The sequence below is a fragment of the Agrilus planipennis genome, unplaced genomic scaffold (assembly GCF_000699045.2).
Source record: "Agrilus planipennis isolate EAB-ADULT unplaced genomic scaffold, Apla_2.0 scaffold34, whole genome shotgun sequence".
Classification (NCBI taxonomy): Eukaryota; Metazoa; Arthropoda; class Insecta; order Coleoptera; family Buprestidae; genus Agrilus; species Agrilus planipennis.
The window spans coordinates 625,385-643,757 of NW_020439170.1; the positions used below are offsets into that span (position 1 = coordinate 625,385).

Consider the following 18,373-nt stretch of genomic DNA (forward strand, 5'->3'; position numbering starts at 1 on the left):
ATTATTTATAAGGGTTGTCTTTATCCTTCTTTTTGAACCATTGCAATTTCTCACAGTAAAAATTATAGGTGTTACAGCTTGCTTATTTTTCAAAATTTATTTACCAGAGTTTGATAATATTCTTTGGAGAAGACGGGGATAAAGTATCTGTAGTCATATTTTTTGCAAGGGTGTACTTTACCTTTGTTTTTGAACCTAAAACTTTGCATTTTCTAAAACAAAATAGATATAACTTGCATACTATTCAAAATTCGTTTGCCAGATTTTGAAATTTCTTTTGTAGAAGACGGGTTAAAATGTGTAGTCAAATTTTCTGTAAGGATGTTGCTTACTCTCCTTTTTGAACTTAAAACAGATAGTGAAAATTAGATGATTTAGAGACAAGAAATATCCATTAGATGGCGACACAAGGCTACTTTTGTACATTACAGGTGTTACAACTTGTAAATTTTTCAAAATTAATTTTTCAGATCTTGATAATTTTGTTTAAAGAGGACGGTGACAAAATGTGTGAAGTCAGATTATTTGTTAGGGTATACTCTACCTTTCATTTTGAACGTAAAACTTTACAAATTGTGATAGTCAAAATTACGTGTTATAACTTGCATATTTTTCAAAATTTATTTGTTAGAGTATGATAATTTTATTTGAAAAAGACTGAAAGAAAATGTGTTAAATTAATTCTTTTGTAAGGATTCTCTTTACCTCTCCTTTTGAACCAAAAACATTGCAATTTCTCGTACTTGTAATAGTTACAATGCTTCTAAATTACTGTTATAATACACCTTTTTTATCACTAAATTGGCATGACTGGGTAAAGACAGATTCAAAGAAGTTCTGTATGGGGAATCCCAAAACATAATTTTTTAATGCATTCTTTTTTTATAAAATTAAAATTCTTCAATTTTGAGTTAAAAGTTTATTGATTTATTAATATATCTCGAAATTCAATTTTCATTTCAGGCGTATGTACGAACTCTACAACACCTCGTAAGAATTATAATTTCTGTTTTGTTTTTTTAATTAATGTTTTTACGTGTACGTACAAAGACTAGTAATTATCTCAATAAAAATTATTCAAACATTTTTCATTTTTTGTACGTTTACTCAATAATATTTAAAAACAACTATCGCAATAATTGTAACACACATAATTTAATGAGAAGTATTTTTTACTAGTACCCATCTATTTAAATTTAAATTATTTTCACTCATGCGCTTAACAGCGCGTCTTAGCGCGTGCGGACTTTATTGTTTTAATTAATTACATCTGAGCACATTTAATCTTCAGTAAACTTAACGTTAAATATTTCCTAAAATGGGTAGTATAATTGTTTTACTTTCTGGTAAGTGACTTCTTAAAAGTTTTAACTAAAATAAATGCTTTGTTTGTTGCAAAAAAAAAAATTCAATTAACTAAATAAATTTATTTGCGAAGAGAAAATATTAATGTACCTGTCTAATAAAACAATTAATAGCAAAAGCATTTTTTCAGTGAAACATTTAAAAAATTGGTTTCCAATTTTTAAACTAGCATGTTTATGTAAAAATTTAAGATTATTTAAATATGTTTATGTTGTACTATAGTTGCTCTTTAAAAATTAAGAATTAAAAATTAATTTCCTATATAAACTTTTCCTATAGTTTATAATTTTATAATATAGAAAATTGTGTTTTTAAAACTGTAACCATTATTCACTGGACTTGTTCGATGCTATTTTTGTTTAATTGAAGATAGCAGGAGCGTTTGATGTGCAGTAAAGTGAAAAGTGTTGAAATACTTCATTAAGCATTGACCTAAATATGGGGAGTAAATTATAGTTACCCATAGTAACAAGTAGAGGTACAAAAGGGGTAAACTTCATGAGCAAAAGAGACTCTGAAAATCGTCTAATTATTTCACAAAGTGCACATGAATTTTTAAATAAGAAAAATTATTATTGGGATTGCTACTGGGACGGGTGGGAGGAAGGAGAGGGAGGAATGTTAGGAAAAGCTTTCTTTCGAAATAATAAGAAATCAATTCTAAATATTATTCCATACAATTTCGTTGTTTTTAATACATGATATGTATCATATGGAGAGTAGAAAGGGGTAAGAAAAGTCCCCTTTTCTCATTTTTCAGCTTGTTTTAAATAGATAAAATACGAAAATAAAAATAAAATAAAACGAAAATGTTGGTATGTATAAGGGAAGGAAAAGTAGGGAAAGAGTGAATATAATGATATGAGACGAAAAATTAGAAGAAGTGACTGATTTTCGGTATCTAGGAGGTCAGATAATTCAGTATGGAAGGAGCAGTAGAGATATAAAACAAAAGATAGCACAGCGAAATCTTAGAAATGTGATGTTAAAGGCGAATTATGAGGGTACCGTGGGTAGAGAAGTCTAGAAATGGGGAGGTATTAGGAGGAGTAAGGAAACAGAGGGTGCTATGGCAGTTAACATGAAATAAGTGAGATAGGTTGGTAGGACTCCTTCTCAGGCATGAAGGTCTAGTCGGAGACATATTAGAAGCAGAAACAGGAGTTAAGAGGAGTAGAGGTAGATCTAGATTAGATCACTGTTCACAAATATTTAAGGATGTGGAATGTTCTAGTTTAGGGAAACGAGAATGTGGAGGTGCGTATTCAACCAGTCTTAAGACTGACGACCCTATGATGATGATAAAACGAAGCAATCAAAGAATGTACACGTTTTTTTCTTATCTTCACCCTGTACTCCCCTTTCATATCCAACGTCTCTCCACAGGGAATTTAGTATTGAAAACTATAAAAGTTAATGAAATAATCTTAAGATTTTTTAAATTTTATCCTTCGTGAGAGGAAGCTCTTTCTGCCTCCTTCTCCCTGTCCTTTCTCGTACCTGCGAACATTGTTCAGGATACCAAAACAACCCTTATTATTTTATTCAAAGTAAATTCTTTTTAAAGAAATATTTAAATATTAATAACAATAAGTCTTAATAACAATAAATGTGTTTTTTTTTAGGATTCATAATCGTCAATTCAGTTCAAATCAATTACATTCTAGTTCCTCAAGCAGTTCAGAACAACAGTCATCAACCAATAATTATTGATTGTAATTATTCATTGAGACCAGATGGTACAGATTTGGTGTTGCAATGGTATCTAAATGAACAGAAAATTTACCATTGGGTCCCACCGAACAAACCTCAAGCTTTGGGACTGTTGAAAGATAGGCTGGATTTAAATTTTGAAGCAAGTGTTGATGTATTATCCCGATACAGAGCATTAAAAATTGAAAATCCAACGGTAGATTTGGCTGGCGAATATAAATGTTATGTTTCAACATCTATAGATGAAGATTTTGCCACAAGAAAATTAATTGTTTTTGGTATGTAGGTACTTGTGGGAGTTTTATTATTATTATAACAGAACCAAAAACTTTAGTTCCTTCTTACTATTGAATTTCGCTGTTAGTTTAAATTTAATTTAGGCGTGTGTATTTTGAACGGGACGAACTAGTTTATTAAATAGGTAGGTAATACATACAATGAGCGGCGAAAATATAGAATAAATTTAAAAAATCTCTAAAGGTAAAAGTAATTTATTGAATGAAGTGAAGTTTTTCTATAAAAAAATTTGGTTTATTCTAAAAATTTTTTGATAACATCATCAGTATACTTGTAAAGCATTTGAGAGAATGTATTTAAATTACTGTACTCAAATATTATTAGAGTATTTGTAATTGCATTTAAAATACTATTCAACGAAATTTATTTGTATTGAAATACGAATTTTTAATTATTTCATTTGATTTTGCAAATACTTTTTCAAATACTCATGATAATTTTTTAATTCTGTTAACGATTTATAAACAGTTTAACTCAGATTATGTATAAATTGTTAAGAAAGTTGGCATAATAATTATAATAATGCTAGTATATTTTCTGATAGAAAATATCACAAAGTAAGTATTTTCTGTTTGAATTTTGCTTTTAAGCAAGTATTTTTTGCAAGTATACGCCTGATTTAGGATACTTATTTTTTAAAATTATTCAATTAATAAATTATTCTTTACAAAAATATATTTTTTTTGAATGTGTAATTTATTTTATAGAGGGATTTTTTTACAAGTCTGACCATCAGCCAATACATAAATACTATAATTTATAATTATAGTTGCATAGTTCTTTTAAGGAGACTTTTTAGAATTTTTAATAACTTTATTCCATGTTTTTGCTGTTAACTGTGTACTTGAACTTGTTTTCGTTGTTTCTCTACGGAAAGAATGTATTAAGAGCGGGGGAAACATATGTTTGTCGTTTTTTTTTGCGATTATAGGACGAAAAGGACGAGTTGCGATAAGAAATACTTTCAGATGTTTACAGTTTTTATTCGACAACGTTCGTGTTATTGTAAAAATCTGTCAGTTGTTTGTTTCATCGCTGCGAAATATTTTGTATTTATGGGTACCTAATTGATGGAATTAAACTAAAAATTATTCCGGATTCGGGAGTTTAATTAGATTGTGATTATGTGCTTGTCTTGTTTTATAGAAATGTTTAATAAGTAATAACGTTCGCTTGCAAAATGAATATTTCTTCATTCCAAGTGCTCACAGCAATGGTGAGTAATTGAAACATATTATTAGGTACTAGCTACACATTTTAAATTAACAATACAAAATTAAAATACGTATGTGGTAGGTGCCTTCTTAGTTGTTATCAATGAAAGCACAGGTATTTCGTTAGTTAGATTTTACATATCCATTGGGTGCTTTTTTATGAACATTCCTACAGGTAAATAATTTTCAACTATTATATTACCAAATCTCCAGAATTTTAGTGAATTAAGTAGGTATGGTATAATTGGATTGATCTCCCAAAGTAATTTAAATTTGTGTAAAAAATTATTCNCTTTATAACGCCGAAAAATGTCCAGTCCCTTAAGTGTCGTTATATAGAGTTTACACTGTAATCATATCGATTATAAGTTTTCTATTAAGTATGATATCACCATATTTCTGACCACGATTTTGTTGTTACTTTACATTAAATTGTGGCCAATTTTGCAATTAAATAATTATCATCTTCTTAACCGAAAATAAGATATGTATGTTTATGGCTATATGCAGCCATAATTATGCAGATAACTAATATGAACATGTTGGTAAATACAATATTATTATAATTTTTAGAACCAGAAAAATTATTTTTCTTAAATCATAGTTACGAAGATGCAAAAACAGTAAATTTTACTTGTGTTGTCGCTGACATTTACCCTGAACCATCAATGATAATATACACTAACAAAAAGGAGAAAAGACTGGATAGGTAACACATACAATTTTGCAATATAAATGTATTGCTACTACTATCCTTATTAATTTTAAGTTCCTAGTAGCGATTTTTTTTAGGATGAAACCCCAAAAAGTTATTCATTTATAAACATATGCACTTATCTTTGATTTGTTTAGATCATATTTTCACCTTAAATCCAATATTGTTCTATTTTCGTTTATAAAGGTCTTTGGCTTTTAATTTTCGTTTAAATAATGACTTAAAACGATACCCTCTCTTCCTAATTTAGTTCTTGCACTTATGCTTCGTTTTTGTAAGTATATATCTACCTATACTTACCATCTACCATCTTTTCGTATATTACTTGAATAATATCCCAACGAATTAAAAGTGGTACCAAAGCATGATGTTCCATGAAGTATTTTTCATTTTTTTGACAAAACCCTAATTCATTATAGTGGAGTTCTCCTTGTACGATGTTTTTTTACTTGTTATTCGTTATATTCCGTTAATTATTTAATAGTCTTCGAATGTATAACGACAATAAGACATTTTAGAATCCTTCAACCTATTCAGTGGGGTACTTCTAAAGAGCAAAACGGACGCTATACAATGACATTAACTGCATCTACATTTATAGAAACATTGGATGCTGGGTCAGTTATTAGTTGTGAATTAAGAATCCCTGGTACCAGTTACTCAAAAAGAAAAACACTTTTGTACTATCCTCTAGGTAATTCCACTAAATATTTCGATTTACGTGTTAAAATTTATATACCTAAAGCAAGTTTTTTTGTAGAAATGAGAAGTTGGAACAGTAAGTAAAATATATTAAAGTTTTAATAGTAAAAACTTTTAAAACTGTTGATAGTAGCCTATAATTTGATGAAAAAAGTATACCTACCTACATGAAATTTGAAATAATTTGTTTATTGTAATTCACAACAATATTGTTTCACTTTAAAGTCCAATCTAAACAGTGGAGAAAGAATTTTGGAAATTACCTCCCTCGTACATCTAAACTTACAAACTGCATTTTTTTTAAACTACAGTTAAAATTATTTTTGTTATTAATTTAGTGTTCTGTTAGTAAAAATTTATGATGTTTATTAATGCGAGTTTGAAAAGCTCCACTAGAGTGGCCTATATACTTACGTAACAATGTATATTGTTGTGAATTATAATATAAAAGTCTTCGAAACTTCGTCTTCGTGTTTTTTTGCCACCAAGTTAGAATATAATTGATTAATACTTTTATAACATTTTAAGAAGTTTATTTATTTTTAACCAAATTTCAGGGGGCCCAATTGTTGGAGGTTCATACCTTCATGTGTCCATTCTCCTTATTTGTCAAGGATCTATAATTTTCCTCTAAATATATATATGAACATATGAATATTTACATTTAATTGATTTGAATATTTCATTCTGTTTTTAAAGATAATAAAAAATAAAGTAAAAAGGTTGTAATTCTTTTTTATTTCACTCAACTTTACTACATTTCGGGTGGATTGATTAATACTGTCTACAAAAACGTATGTGAATGGTAGTTGTAAAAAATGATCATTTGTTATAAAAATGTGCACATACGTATGTACATACATACATATTTTGAATGGAAATGTGTGCATTATTCGTACTATTAAAATATTTATTTTATATGTACACATTAAACTTATATTATGTAGTTTTTTCCAGGGTGGCGGTCAAATAATTACATAACTATATGTTTTGCGTAACGTTTCGGATTATTCAACCATCTTCAGACTTTTAAAGTGTTACTGCATATACACAGATATTAACTTATTTTTAACATTCTTTCATGTTGAACTAAGTTAATATCTGTGTACAAGCAGTAACACTTCAGAAGTCTGAAGATGGTTGAATAAACCGAAACGTTACGAAAAACATATAGTTGTGTAATTATTTGACGGCCATCCTGGAAAAAAACTACATAATTTAATAGTAACGGTCAGGAATCTAACATAAATTAAACTTATATATATTTTTCCTAGTTTGCTGGTTTCTGGTTTCTTAAATTAAATTTTACCACCGTAAAATTATTGAGATTGCGTTTACGCCATCGGCGTAGTTTGTAGAAACAAATTCAAACAGCAAGCTAGACCAAAAATATTATAAAGATAGAGGTAGCTTGAACGAAAGAATACGTGCAGTATGTCGTTGAGTAAATGGTGTACACACAATTTCTCAATAATGTTACTATAGATTTTTAAATCAGCCGTTTTCCATACAATTTGATAAATATAAACTAATCTATATTTACGTTACGATTTTTTTGAAGTGAAACTTCTTTACGCACGGTAGGGTAAATTCGTTTCATGCGAATGTAACGAAATCATGCAACGGATGTCCACCCTTTACTCGACCACGTAGTCGAGTTCGTAGTGGGGATCGCTCCGGCATGTATAGTGTAAAATTTAAATTCATAGTGTACAAATAATACCATTAAACCAATGCCTTAACCCCTATCCCGGTATGCTTGTGTATTTGAAGAAGTTTCACTTCAGTAGCGTGTTGTATAATTACACGTTGTATTTTTTTTTTATTAACAACTTCTTTTAATTAATATCTAAAAAGGTACACAATCGGATACTCTTTTTAACTTTTTGAAAATTTATAAATACAATACAATAATATATATAACATTTCCCAAACATCTTGTATGTAATTATTTACTTAATCACAAATAATAATTAATTGGGATCGTTTTAGAGAATCAATTAAATTGCTAAAAGTCTAACAGAACTAAAATATTTACTAACTACAAATAAATAGTAAATGCAAAGTTGTGGGCAATATTTAGGAATATTCAAATGGAGAAAATTCTATGTAGTACTTTTTCCACTTATCACAATATCAAAAAAATTGGATAGAAAGTAGCAATAGGAAACAACTTTCTCCAGAATTTTCATAGTCTAAAAGTCTAGAAAATCCTGACAATTTTTGCAAACTGATAATTAGTTTTTCGTATTTACTTACATAAAATTTTTAGAAATAATGAAGACAAAAAACGTCAATAAATTTTTATTCAATTTCCCTAGTGTAGTTTTGTTCTTTCTACGGAACTGTAATGCCCTTGTTAAGATAGAAAATGCTTCATGAATAGTAAATACAAAGTGAATAGCGGTACAGTGGTTGCTTAGGTACGCAAAAGGGTCGGTTTCATAACTGCCTGGTTAGAATTATAACAATAAGTGTCTTTGCTCTCCTAAATTTCTGAGTGTTGAATTTTCTTTAAAGTCCGATGCTGACAACATGCTCAAATTCTGCTTGTCTTCATCTCTTTCTGTTACACATTAATTGGTGTAATGTTATTCCTTTTTCTTTATTAGTGTCCGCTGCAATTCCTACCTGACATCTCTTTTTTATGTTTACGATATACCCTACAATGTGAATAAACGTAGACGGTCTATCAGCAACCGCTCTAGTCTAATTAGTAAGTTGAATTTATGAATTTAAGTTCTATTTCTTTCTTTATCAACTGCACCTTCTCACTTATTCTTTTACGCTGTATTAACTCCCGAAACTTCTTAGCATTTTTTATGAAAACAATTTCATACATATATCATCATTATAAAAATGTTTAATATTTCAAACCTTTTGTAAAATTAATTTTTAACTACCTATTACTTCAATTAAATATTCCTTTATATGCGTGGAGCCCAATTACAAAAGAAGTAAGTAATACATCAAAAACTGTCTTCCTTCGTTTCTTGCAACAAATCTTCCCGAGAATTTTTGACAATTTGTCGCCTGATTCTCATTAATTGTTTTAAATACGCACTCGGACTGCTACTTGGCACCGGTCTCTTGACGTGCTTTTGTCTTGGTAAGCTGCCATAATCAGAAAATGTTGGGTTACTCTCTAAACTTGAATCTTCGACATTAACTTGGTTACCTCCCCCCTCCATCCCTAGTCCCCCTCTTAAATTCTTTAAGTTCCATTCTCCGGGATAGCAAGTGAAGGGTTGCGGAAACCTGTGAAGAAATTCTTCTCTCTCAATCGACGTTGTTCTACGTCCACCTGAAGACTTTTCCAAAGCAACGTTTATGCAGTGCTCCAATTTATTGCAAGATTCTTTCAAAATCGATTCGTATCGATTATGGTATTGTGCCGTATCATTCGTTGTTTGAACGCTGGTGTTTTCGGTGTTGTTTGAAGTTTGAGTTGATATGTTATTGTGACGTCTTTTGGGTCTTCTTTCGGACGATACTTTCCTTTTAATTCGCGAGGTGCTGCCGGTAGGTGTTTCGCTTGGATCGCCCACGGTCACCTGGATGTCGTAAGAATTGCTGCAGTTCGCCTCCATGGTGCTGGCCACACGGGTCAAGTTGGTCATCAATTTTGCCGCCTCTTCTAAGAATTTCGACATGGTGTCGACCATTTTCTTTTCGGTTTCTAGCGAATTACCAGAGAATCGAACTTTTTTAGACGTCCATTCCAGGGAGTCCCTTGTGTTTCCGAAACTTGATTCGACGTCCGAATCCAGAGAACCTTCTTCCTTTTGATCGTACTTCATTATCGATTTTAATATCTCCGGAGAACGTGATGTGGCGCTCAACAGATTATTTTCGACTTCTACAACGTTTGGATTGATAGGTTGAGGAATATCCCTTTTGAGAGGACTAACTCTTTCGTTACAAGCCTTTGTTATGCATATTTCTGGAGTGTATAGGGTCGTTACGTTGACCGATTGGACTTTGTCTCTTATATCTGCGGTAACAGTACAGTTTGCAACGCAAGTTTCCGTGCTTATCGCAAAATTTTCGTTCAGAAGCGACGGGAAACTCGATTGGGCTTCTTCCGATTTCTTATTGTGATTTTGTTGTTCCACAGGTTTGTTTGAGACATTTTCGCTTTTGGTAGCGGAGCTTGCATGTGCGTGCGTTTCTAGGGAATTGTGATTACTGATAAGGTCTGGCGTGGAAAAACACACCTGCAGTTGGTTCAAATCATCAAGGCTATCGTCTGACGCGCTATCCACTGATCTCTTTCCGTTCGAATCCTTCCTTGACACGTTAATGTTAAGAGACGACGTGAATGTTTTGTTACTTAAACTATTTTTACTATTAGAGTCTGCATTTTGTAAATATTTCGTGAACGAAAATGAACCTGTTGTAACTGGAGATTTACGTTCTGCCATTTCGTTATTTTGTAACTCTTGGTCTTCGACGGATTGAGTACCACACGATCTTGTTAAAATTAAAGAAGTATTTGTTCCAACTTCGTTGCTGAGTTGCTCGAAACTATCTAACAATGGACCACAGTACACCCCGACGTCTGAATATGTGACAGACTCCATTTCAGTACCCACTTCCTTTATTTCTGCTAACTTAAGCTGAAGATCATCCACGTCCGTGCACACGTCTTTTACTCGAGTAACTGTTATCAAGTCCGTTTGTATTTCGGCGTGTCTTCGTCTGTGAGCTTTCAAAGCTCTTCTAGTCAATTCTAAAAGTTTAACTTTCGCGCTAATGACTGACTCGTCTTTCGAATTTTCTTCGGGGGGCTGTGGAGGCTGTTGTGACATTGGGGAATTTGAAGTTTCTGGCACAGGTTCTTTCTTTTTGTTGCTGCTGGAGTAAAGGCGATTAGTAACTGATGCTATTATGTCTTTTCGAGGAGCTACTGATCTTTTTGCTGAATCTGATTGTTTGGTGTCATTGGGCGGGTCTACCGAACTGAGCTTTGGTATGCTTTCTTGGGATTTTCGTGATGATAATCTCGATAAAGTGCTGGTACGTTTTTGAAGTGGAGGTTTTTTGGGTTTGTCCATTTTGGAAGATAGCGATTCCTGAGAACCTAGCGATTTAGACTTCCTCTTTTCCATTTTCTTCTGATTTTCGGAAGATGCTGTTAGGCTTTTAGAAGACCTCTTCAATTCTGTTGTCGTGCTATTGACTGTGATCAGTGGTATAAGTTTTTCCTGATTGAAGCAAGTTGTAGAATTGCAGTTTAGAGTGTTTATGTCTGAATATGATACTAATGTATTGGAATGTGGCTTTCTTATACTATTGGCTAAATTGTATCTACTTAGTATTTGTAAACCTTTCGGTTCGCTTTCCTCGGTTATTTTATTTTCTAATATGAGATCAGTTTGGATAGACGAAGATTCATAATTATCTTCTGTACAAGTGTTATGATTATTGGGCGAATTTTTGACTTCAGTATATTCGTTTTCGATAGGCGAATTCTTGCATTCAACTAAAGAGGTATTCAGCTGAAATAGGAGAGAGCAAGGAATTATAAGGATAATTCAGTACATGCATACGATTTTGTATTGAAACCAAAAGTAATTCTTCATTAATGCTCGACAAGCGTGAAGATAGTGATTTTTTGAATTTTTCGTTATCGCCATAGTGAAAAGTTTTTAAGGATTTTAAAGATTGTTGTTTTTCGAATTATCCTACCTGAGAATGAGTGAGTAGTTCTTTAAGCCTGATAATTTCGGCCTTTAATTCTCTTATTGTCCTTTCTTTTGGGTCTTCATTAACGACTGGCTGGGAAACAATTTGCTTGGCTCGTTGCCCAAATCGTAAAGTGTTTACTGTCTCACTGTAACATGCACTTGAAGGTGAAACAGCTGAAACAGATCAATTCGTAATAGTATGTAAACATTACATAAATGAATGATTATTGTCTCTATGTGATTACATTCTTATTTTGGCAAAGTAGACGAACACTTACTCGCTATCATTAGCGTCCGGGAGTTCCCGCCCAGAGTATCCTTTAGGAGCCATGTCAGGATAGAGTCACGGTATGGGACAAACCGCTTTCTATGCTGTGATTTAGAATATTTTGTCGAATATTCAGCTAAGTGTAAAAAATTAAATACAAATCATAATCTTTCAATAATAAGTTAACCTAAGAAAACGATACGAAAATTTAATATACAAAAAGAGATTTTTTGCAGCAAGGAGACTACCAAGATTTCTATAAGAAGTGGTCTTTAAGTGGATAAATCCACCTTGTGGTGGATCGAACTAATTCGAGTTTAATAGGAATTAAAATAGAGTCTAAAGTTCAATGAGAACCAATATATTGACGATTTTTTTAATCGAATAAGGTGGAAAACAAGATGCATTATTATCGGACTCGTCAGTAGCATTTTGTAATTATTATTTCTGCATTTTCTCATACGAGTCGAACAATTTGGTTTGTTTTAAGTCGAAACATGACAAAATCATCTGTTCTACTCAGGAATTAATCTCATTTTTCCTTAATATTTGATTCATTACGGTTTTTTTTCGACCAAGTGAATTAAATTTCATCTGATACAATCGAATATATCATTTTAGAATTGACTATAATAAACAAATACATATACCTAGCCTAAATGGAGTAAATGGTAGCGTGCTGGACTAGCATTCTAAGGAACGCGGGTTCGAATCCTGGACCGAAAAAAATCCTTGCATGACTTTTCTCAATATCACCAATGAAGGAAGAGGTGTTTTCGATGTATAAAAATTAGGGAAAGTACAAAGACAGACTTTGAAATTAACTAATATTAGGCGTAAAACAGAAGTTTGTTAGGACGAATTCAGACTTAACTGAGAAGTAAAGTTGATGAAATTCTTTCCGTCTTTCATTCGTTTTATAATAGATAATATACAACAATAAACTTCAAAAATTCATAAAATATTTACACTTACCTAGGGTTGAAATGACGTTTCCTAAAGCCACTAAGCTCTTGTTTATGTTGGCTCCTTCTTTTAAAATTGAAGCGGTTGGGCAACGTGTTCCAGCTCGTTCGCTTCCTGCTAAGTCTACTAAATGCAATTGTATGCCCCCCAAATAAGTTAATGTAAAGACAGAATGGCTTCTACTAGAAAATGGATTTGTCAATGTGGCCGCAACTCGCCGATTACTATTTCCAACGTTCAACCATTTTAAAAGGGTTTCGGGATCACTTGCTTCATGTTGAGTCAAACCTTAATTTCCATTAAAGCAAGGGCAAATATTAAATTGTATTTAAAATAAATTAGTCTATTGTATTGCATATTAAGCTTCAGTTGGGTACAATTTGTTTATACTTACCCTGTACGTAGGGACCCCTTTTAGGATGTTCTCTGACTTTGAGTAAGCGCTTTTCGGTTTTGTTCAAATCACCCTGTGGTTCTAGTAAGTCCCTTACTTTTTCGTTGTAAATTTCCAAGTAACTAAAAATAAGGAATATGTAATTTCGGAATTAAAATAAATTGAATCGAAGAACTTTTGAATTCTTGTGACTCTATATTAATGAAACGAAAACAAATTGTAAGTATTTATGTTTTTAACACAAAATTCATGATCAATCTAAGTAACCACTTTAGGGGAAGTTTAGAAGAATGTTTCTACTTTTATTTTTATTTGAACCAATATGGGACGTGACGCAATTGATATAGTTTAAGACCGCTGGTATAGGCAGTGCGCGAACAAAAGATGTAAACTGTGATATAAATTTACAACTGATATAAGTAACAAATCGTTAAAAAAATAGGTGTAATTGTGTGTTAAATAAGTTATTTATGCAAAAGAGACCTATTTAAAACAATAATTAGTCGTTACAATAATTTTCTTTATGATTTCCATTTTATTTTCGTTTTCGTACTAAAATAGGTGGGTAGTTTTCTTAAAAAATATAAGTAACTTTCAGAACAAAAATTCTTACCGAAATATTTTTTTAAAATAATTTTATTTTACGTCGATGGCTTTACTTTTCTAATACGTAGAACTGTTTGCTTACATTTAAATAGGTTTATGAACCTGTTGTTTGTATTCAACCTGCGCCAATTTTCCCAGTTTGCTTTCACAAAAGATAACAAAAAAAGAAGAACACGGTAAACACGTGAACGTTTGGTATTTTGGCACAAATCCTGTATGTACCTACGCAGATTCACACTCGACTTCGTTAGATGGCTTCGAGTTTTGAGGAAAACGCGAAAATTAAAACGTTTCGCGTGACAACCGTCGAACGAAAGCGTCCCTTTGACACGAATGTCGACAAAATAGCGATTTCTACGACTTCAACTTCAAAACTCGTTTCCGAAGTTTTTAAGTGTTTTTAGCGGGTAGGACGTGTGCTGTACTTGTTCGCAAAACACGAAAGCTTTAGCCAAGGGCTGGCATAGTTTATGATATGCGCAGAAAGTAGCAATTAAAATTAGCCCTTATCATTATATTGTCGCTTCCGCGTTAATAACTACGCTATAATAAGTTTCTACTACTTGACGCTTTCTAACTACAATACTGTGTATAATTTATGCAAATAACCGTTTGCATTTTATCTATTGCATACTACTGCAATTCTTGAGGTATACGGTGTGCTCAAGGAAATGAGGATTGTTAGGAGAAAGGCTATTCAACACGTTAATGTTAAGTCCGGCCGAAATTATTTTAATAAATTTTATGCTAATCAATAGTTATAATCTTTGCATTGACAACAGTAAAAAACGGATTCTAACGGAGTTAAAATTATAGATTTAGAGTTAGTACTTGGCGGATTCGGCACTGTTTTTAGGATTTGACCGAAAAACATCGGGTAAAGTAGTAAAGTAGAACGGTAGTTAAGAGGAGTTGAGGTAGACCTAGATTAGATTATTGTTCGTAATGTAATAGTTAAGAATGTGGATTGTTCTAGTTTTAGGGAAATGCGAAGATTTTAGTTCAGGATAGGAAAGAGTGGAGGTATGTGTCCAACCACTCTTCGGATTGACGACCTTATGATGAGAACTTAGGGTTTTCCATTTACTTGTGCTATAAGAAATTGTTTTGTGTCAAATTTCATGATTTAGGCTTAGGATATAAACGGCCGTATCTTTTTTTCTTTGAGCTGCCTCAGAAGTCTGATTCTTTACAATTCCAATTGATTGCAGACCTGAGTATTTGATATTAATTTCAATATGATATCTCCACGCGTTCCTGAGAAAAAGGGTCTTGGAAAATATACAGACAAGCAATCAAGCGATCCTATAAGAGTGTCTTTTTCCTTTTGAGGTACGGAATTTAAAGATGTAATTAGTCCAATGTCACAATTAATAGTTAATTTACATGCATGGTTTCCAAAAGTTGTAATATTCTATTAATAACAAAATTCTAAATTAGTAGTCTTTGGGGATTCAAGTACCTAAAGCTGTTAGTTTTATTGACTTTTTATCTTTCCTTTTTGGTTGACATATGCCAGTTCTAAGATTGGTTGGACACGCGCTTCCACTATTTCCTTTCCTAAGTTAATCTTCACATCTCCCTAAAACTAGAACATCTCACATCCTATTTGTGAACAATAATATAATCTAGGTCTACCTCCACTTTTCCTAACTCCTGTTTCTGACTCTAATACGTCTTTGAGTAGACCTTCATGCCTGAGAAGGTGTCCTACCAACCTATCTTGCCTATTTTTTATTGTCTTCCATAGAGTCCTCTGTTCTCCTATTCTTTCTAATACCTCTTCTTTTCTAACCTTCTCTATCCACGATATCCTGATCATTCGCCTGTAACGCCACATTTCGAACGCGTCTAATTTTTCTTTTCCGCCTCGCCCACCGTCCAGTTTCGCATCCGTACAGCGCCGCACTCCACACATACGGCTTACCAATCTTTTTCGAATTTTCAAATTAATCGTTCGCGAGCATATAATTTACTTCCTTTTATTGAAGACTACTCGACTCCGCTCTCTTCTCTGCTTTATAACCCTACTACTCTTTTCGCCCTGTCTTATCTGAGTTCCTAGATACCTAAAATCAGCCACTTCTTCTAATTTTTCATCTCCTATCTTTATATTCGCTACTTTTTCTTCCCTTGCATACCAGTACATATTGTTAGCCGACAATTTTAATATTGCATTTATTAATCCTAACTAATATTATAAATGCGAATGTGAGTTTGTTTGTTTATTTATTACAATTTCACGTCTTAACTATTCAATCGATCATTATATTTTCTACACACATTACCAGGGGTACAGAAAAGGATCATAGGGTACCGTTTATCCAGAAAAAATGCTGATGATCTTGGGCACATATTTAGCACATCAATACGAGCGAAACTGCGGCTAAAAGCATCTTGGGCACATATTTAGCACATCTGCGGGTAAAAGCTAATCTCTTTTACAGTTTTTGTTTAATATTTAAAATCGAATATTTTGTTTTCAAATTAGGTTGAGGGCTAAAATGTTTACTAGCGCACGCAAGGACAAAAACGTTAATTTCTGTAGTGAACATCAGTCGTTATTTGCGATGATCTTAACATGAAATTATCGATTATCCATTTAAATCGCTACTGGAATGATTTGTGGAGCAATCCAGATTTTATCTAAATATTCTACTTAAAAATTTATTAAAAGTTACAGAGTAAATCAAATAACTGCTAGAAATAAAATGAATCTTAAATTTTGAACAATCACAAAAAAAATAGGTGAAACAGCTATAGGTAGGTAAGTGAATGCTTCCTATGAGAGTTTAGACAAAGTTTTGTCACCGTCCATCCCCTACTAAATAATACGTCACAAATTCCGCCCCTCCCCCTCAAAAGTTTCCTAGCGTTGAATACTTGCCTAATTTTAAATACTGTTTTTTCTAAAAATTCGTTGACAAGGTTTTGTTACTAAAACCAGAAACTGAAAAATCCCAGCTGAATTCTCCAGGTCAACTGTTTACTTCCACATAGGAAGTTAGGAACGTTAGGAATGTGTTGTTTTGTGACGAAAAGTTTTTCGCTCTACTGATATTAACTGTCATATGTAAAAGGAAAATAGTCAGTTGAGAAAAATGTAACATTTTCCAAGGATATAGTAAAATATTATTATTAAATAAATGCTTATGGAGTTTAGAATTACTGATTCAAGGATCCTTTTTATGACCTTGATCATAGAGATTAGCTAAGTTTAGATAAAAGTGTCCTAAACTAAAAATACAGTTTTGGAGTAAGCACTTATACCTATAGAATAAAAGCCATAATTTCAAAATAGGGGTAAATAACAGTTCGAATAGTCGACGTTAATCACATAAGACAGAAATGGAAGAGAAGAATCTCGTGGATAATACACAAATAGGTTATACAAAAGGGAGAGGGACACTGGATGCGATATACATAGTAAAGAGTACCATTGGGGAAGAAATAATGAAAGAAAAAGGAGAAAACTTCCAATTCTTTACTGGTATAAAGAGAATCTTTGACAGAATAAACAGAAAGAAAATATGGAGTATAATAGAAGAAAAAGGATTAAATATGAAGTTAAGGAAAAGAATATAAAAAATATATGAAGCACCGTCATTTCAAGTGAGAAACAATGAAGAAATTTCTGAAAAAGTTAGCACGATTACCGGTGTATGAAAAGGATGTCCCTTTAGTACAGCTCTTTTAAACCTAGCTTTTGTGGATCTAGAAAATACAATGAGGAAAATTCAAATGGGAGGAATAGTCTCTGAAAAAAAGAAAATATGGACAGTATCTTACGCGGATGATATAATATTAATGACGAACAATGAAGAGGGGATGACAGAAATGATGAGAAGAATGGGAAGATACATCACAGAAAGAAATCTAGGGATGAATACGGATAAATCGAAGATAATGAGAGGCAGAAAAGGTGGTGGAAGGACAAAAAAGATAATATTTACAAGGGAAGGAAATGAAATTGAAGAAATAAAAATGTTAAACCACCTGGACCACTACATATAGAAAAACAATGTAAATGAAGAACAAATAAGAAACTTAAAAAAAAAGGCAACTACAGTCTTACAGAAAGTATGGAGCATATCTGAAAGGAATTTCAAGGAAAGTTGGGAACAGAAAATGTATTTGTTTGAAGTATTGGTAGAAAGTATACTGATGTATGTGTAGAGCTGAAATGTGGGGACAGCCAGAGCACAAAGTAATCGAAGGAGTAGAAAACAAATACATAAAATGGATCCTACGGGACCTACTAAAATCAGAAAGAGGCAAAGAAAAGATGGCAAATAAGGCAAGGAAAAGGGCGATAAAATATGAGGAAAAAATTAGAAAAGAGGGAAGTAATCTACTTAAGTGCTTCAATGTAAAAGGTTTTGTGATGCTGGAAAATTACTGCTGGGCTAAAGGCAAGGTGTACCAGAAATGGGCTGCGAGAAA

General features: G+C 32.3%; 2 protein-coding genes across 2 annotated transcripts in view; one reads left to right on the forward strand and one right to left on the reverse strand.

Annotated features, from left to right (window-relative positions):
* Positions 1 to 1,280: 1,280 nt before the first annotated feature.
* Positions 1,281 to 6,640, forward strand: LOC108739484. The gene is made up of 6 exons (XM_018473395.1): positions 1,281 to 1,346; positions 2,991 to 3,356; positions 5,163 to 5,298; positions 5,823 to 5,998; positions 6,065 to 6,082; positions 6,564 to 6,640. The coding sequence occupies exons 1-6, from the start codon at positions 1,319 to 1,321 to the stop codon at positions 6,638 to 6,640; spliced, it is 801 nt and encodes a 266-aa protein (XP_018328897.1). The 5' UTR covers positions 1,281 to 1,318.
* A 1,944-nt stretch (positions 6,641 to 8,584) lies between these two features.
* The window catches only part of LOC108739485 (kinesin heavy chain-like), a 30,235-nt gene continuing 20,446 nt past the window's right edge, over positions 8,585 to 18,373 (reverse strand). Inside the window, exons 4-8 of the mRNA XM_025977959.1 lie at positions 13,325 to 13,446; positions 12,940 to 13,218; positions 11,975 to 12,100; positions 11,698 to 11,870; positions 8,585 to 11,507 (exon numbers count right to left, since the gene is read on the reverse strand). Coding sequence (XP_025833744.1) covers positions 8,976 to 11,507; positions 11,698 to 11,870; positions 11,975 to 12,100; positions 12,940 to 13,218; positions 13,325 to 13,446 — 3,232 coding nt within the window. The 3' untranslated portion in view covers positions 8,585 to 8,975. The remainder of the gene's footprint in view (positions 11,508 to 11,697; positions 11,871 to 11,974; positions 12,101 to 12,939; positions 13,219 to 13,324; positions 13,447 to 18,373) is intronic.

Excerpts from the sequence above, each read along its gene's own strand:
- LOC108739484 (XM_018473395.1), top strand. The coding sequence starts at position 1,319 with ATGGGTAGTATAATTGTTTTACTTTCTG. Across the intron at positions 3,357-5,162 it reads AAGAAAATTAATTGTTTTTG|AACCAGAAAAATTATTTTTC; the intron begins GTATGTAGGTAC and ends TATAATTTTTAG. Across the intron at positions 5,299-5,822 it reads AAGGAGAAAAGACTGGATAG|AATCCTTCAACCTATTCAGT; the intron begins GTAACACATACA and ends AAGACATTTTAG.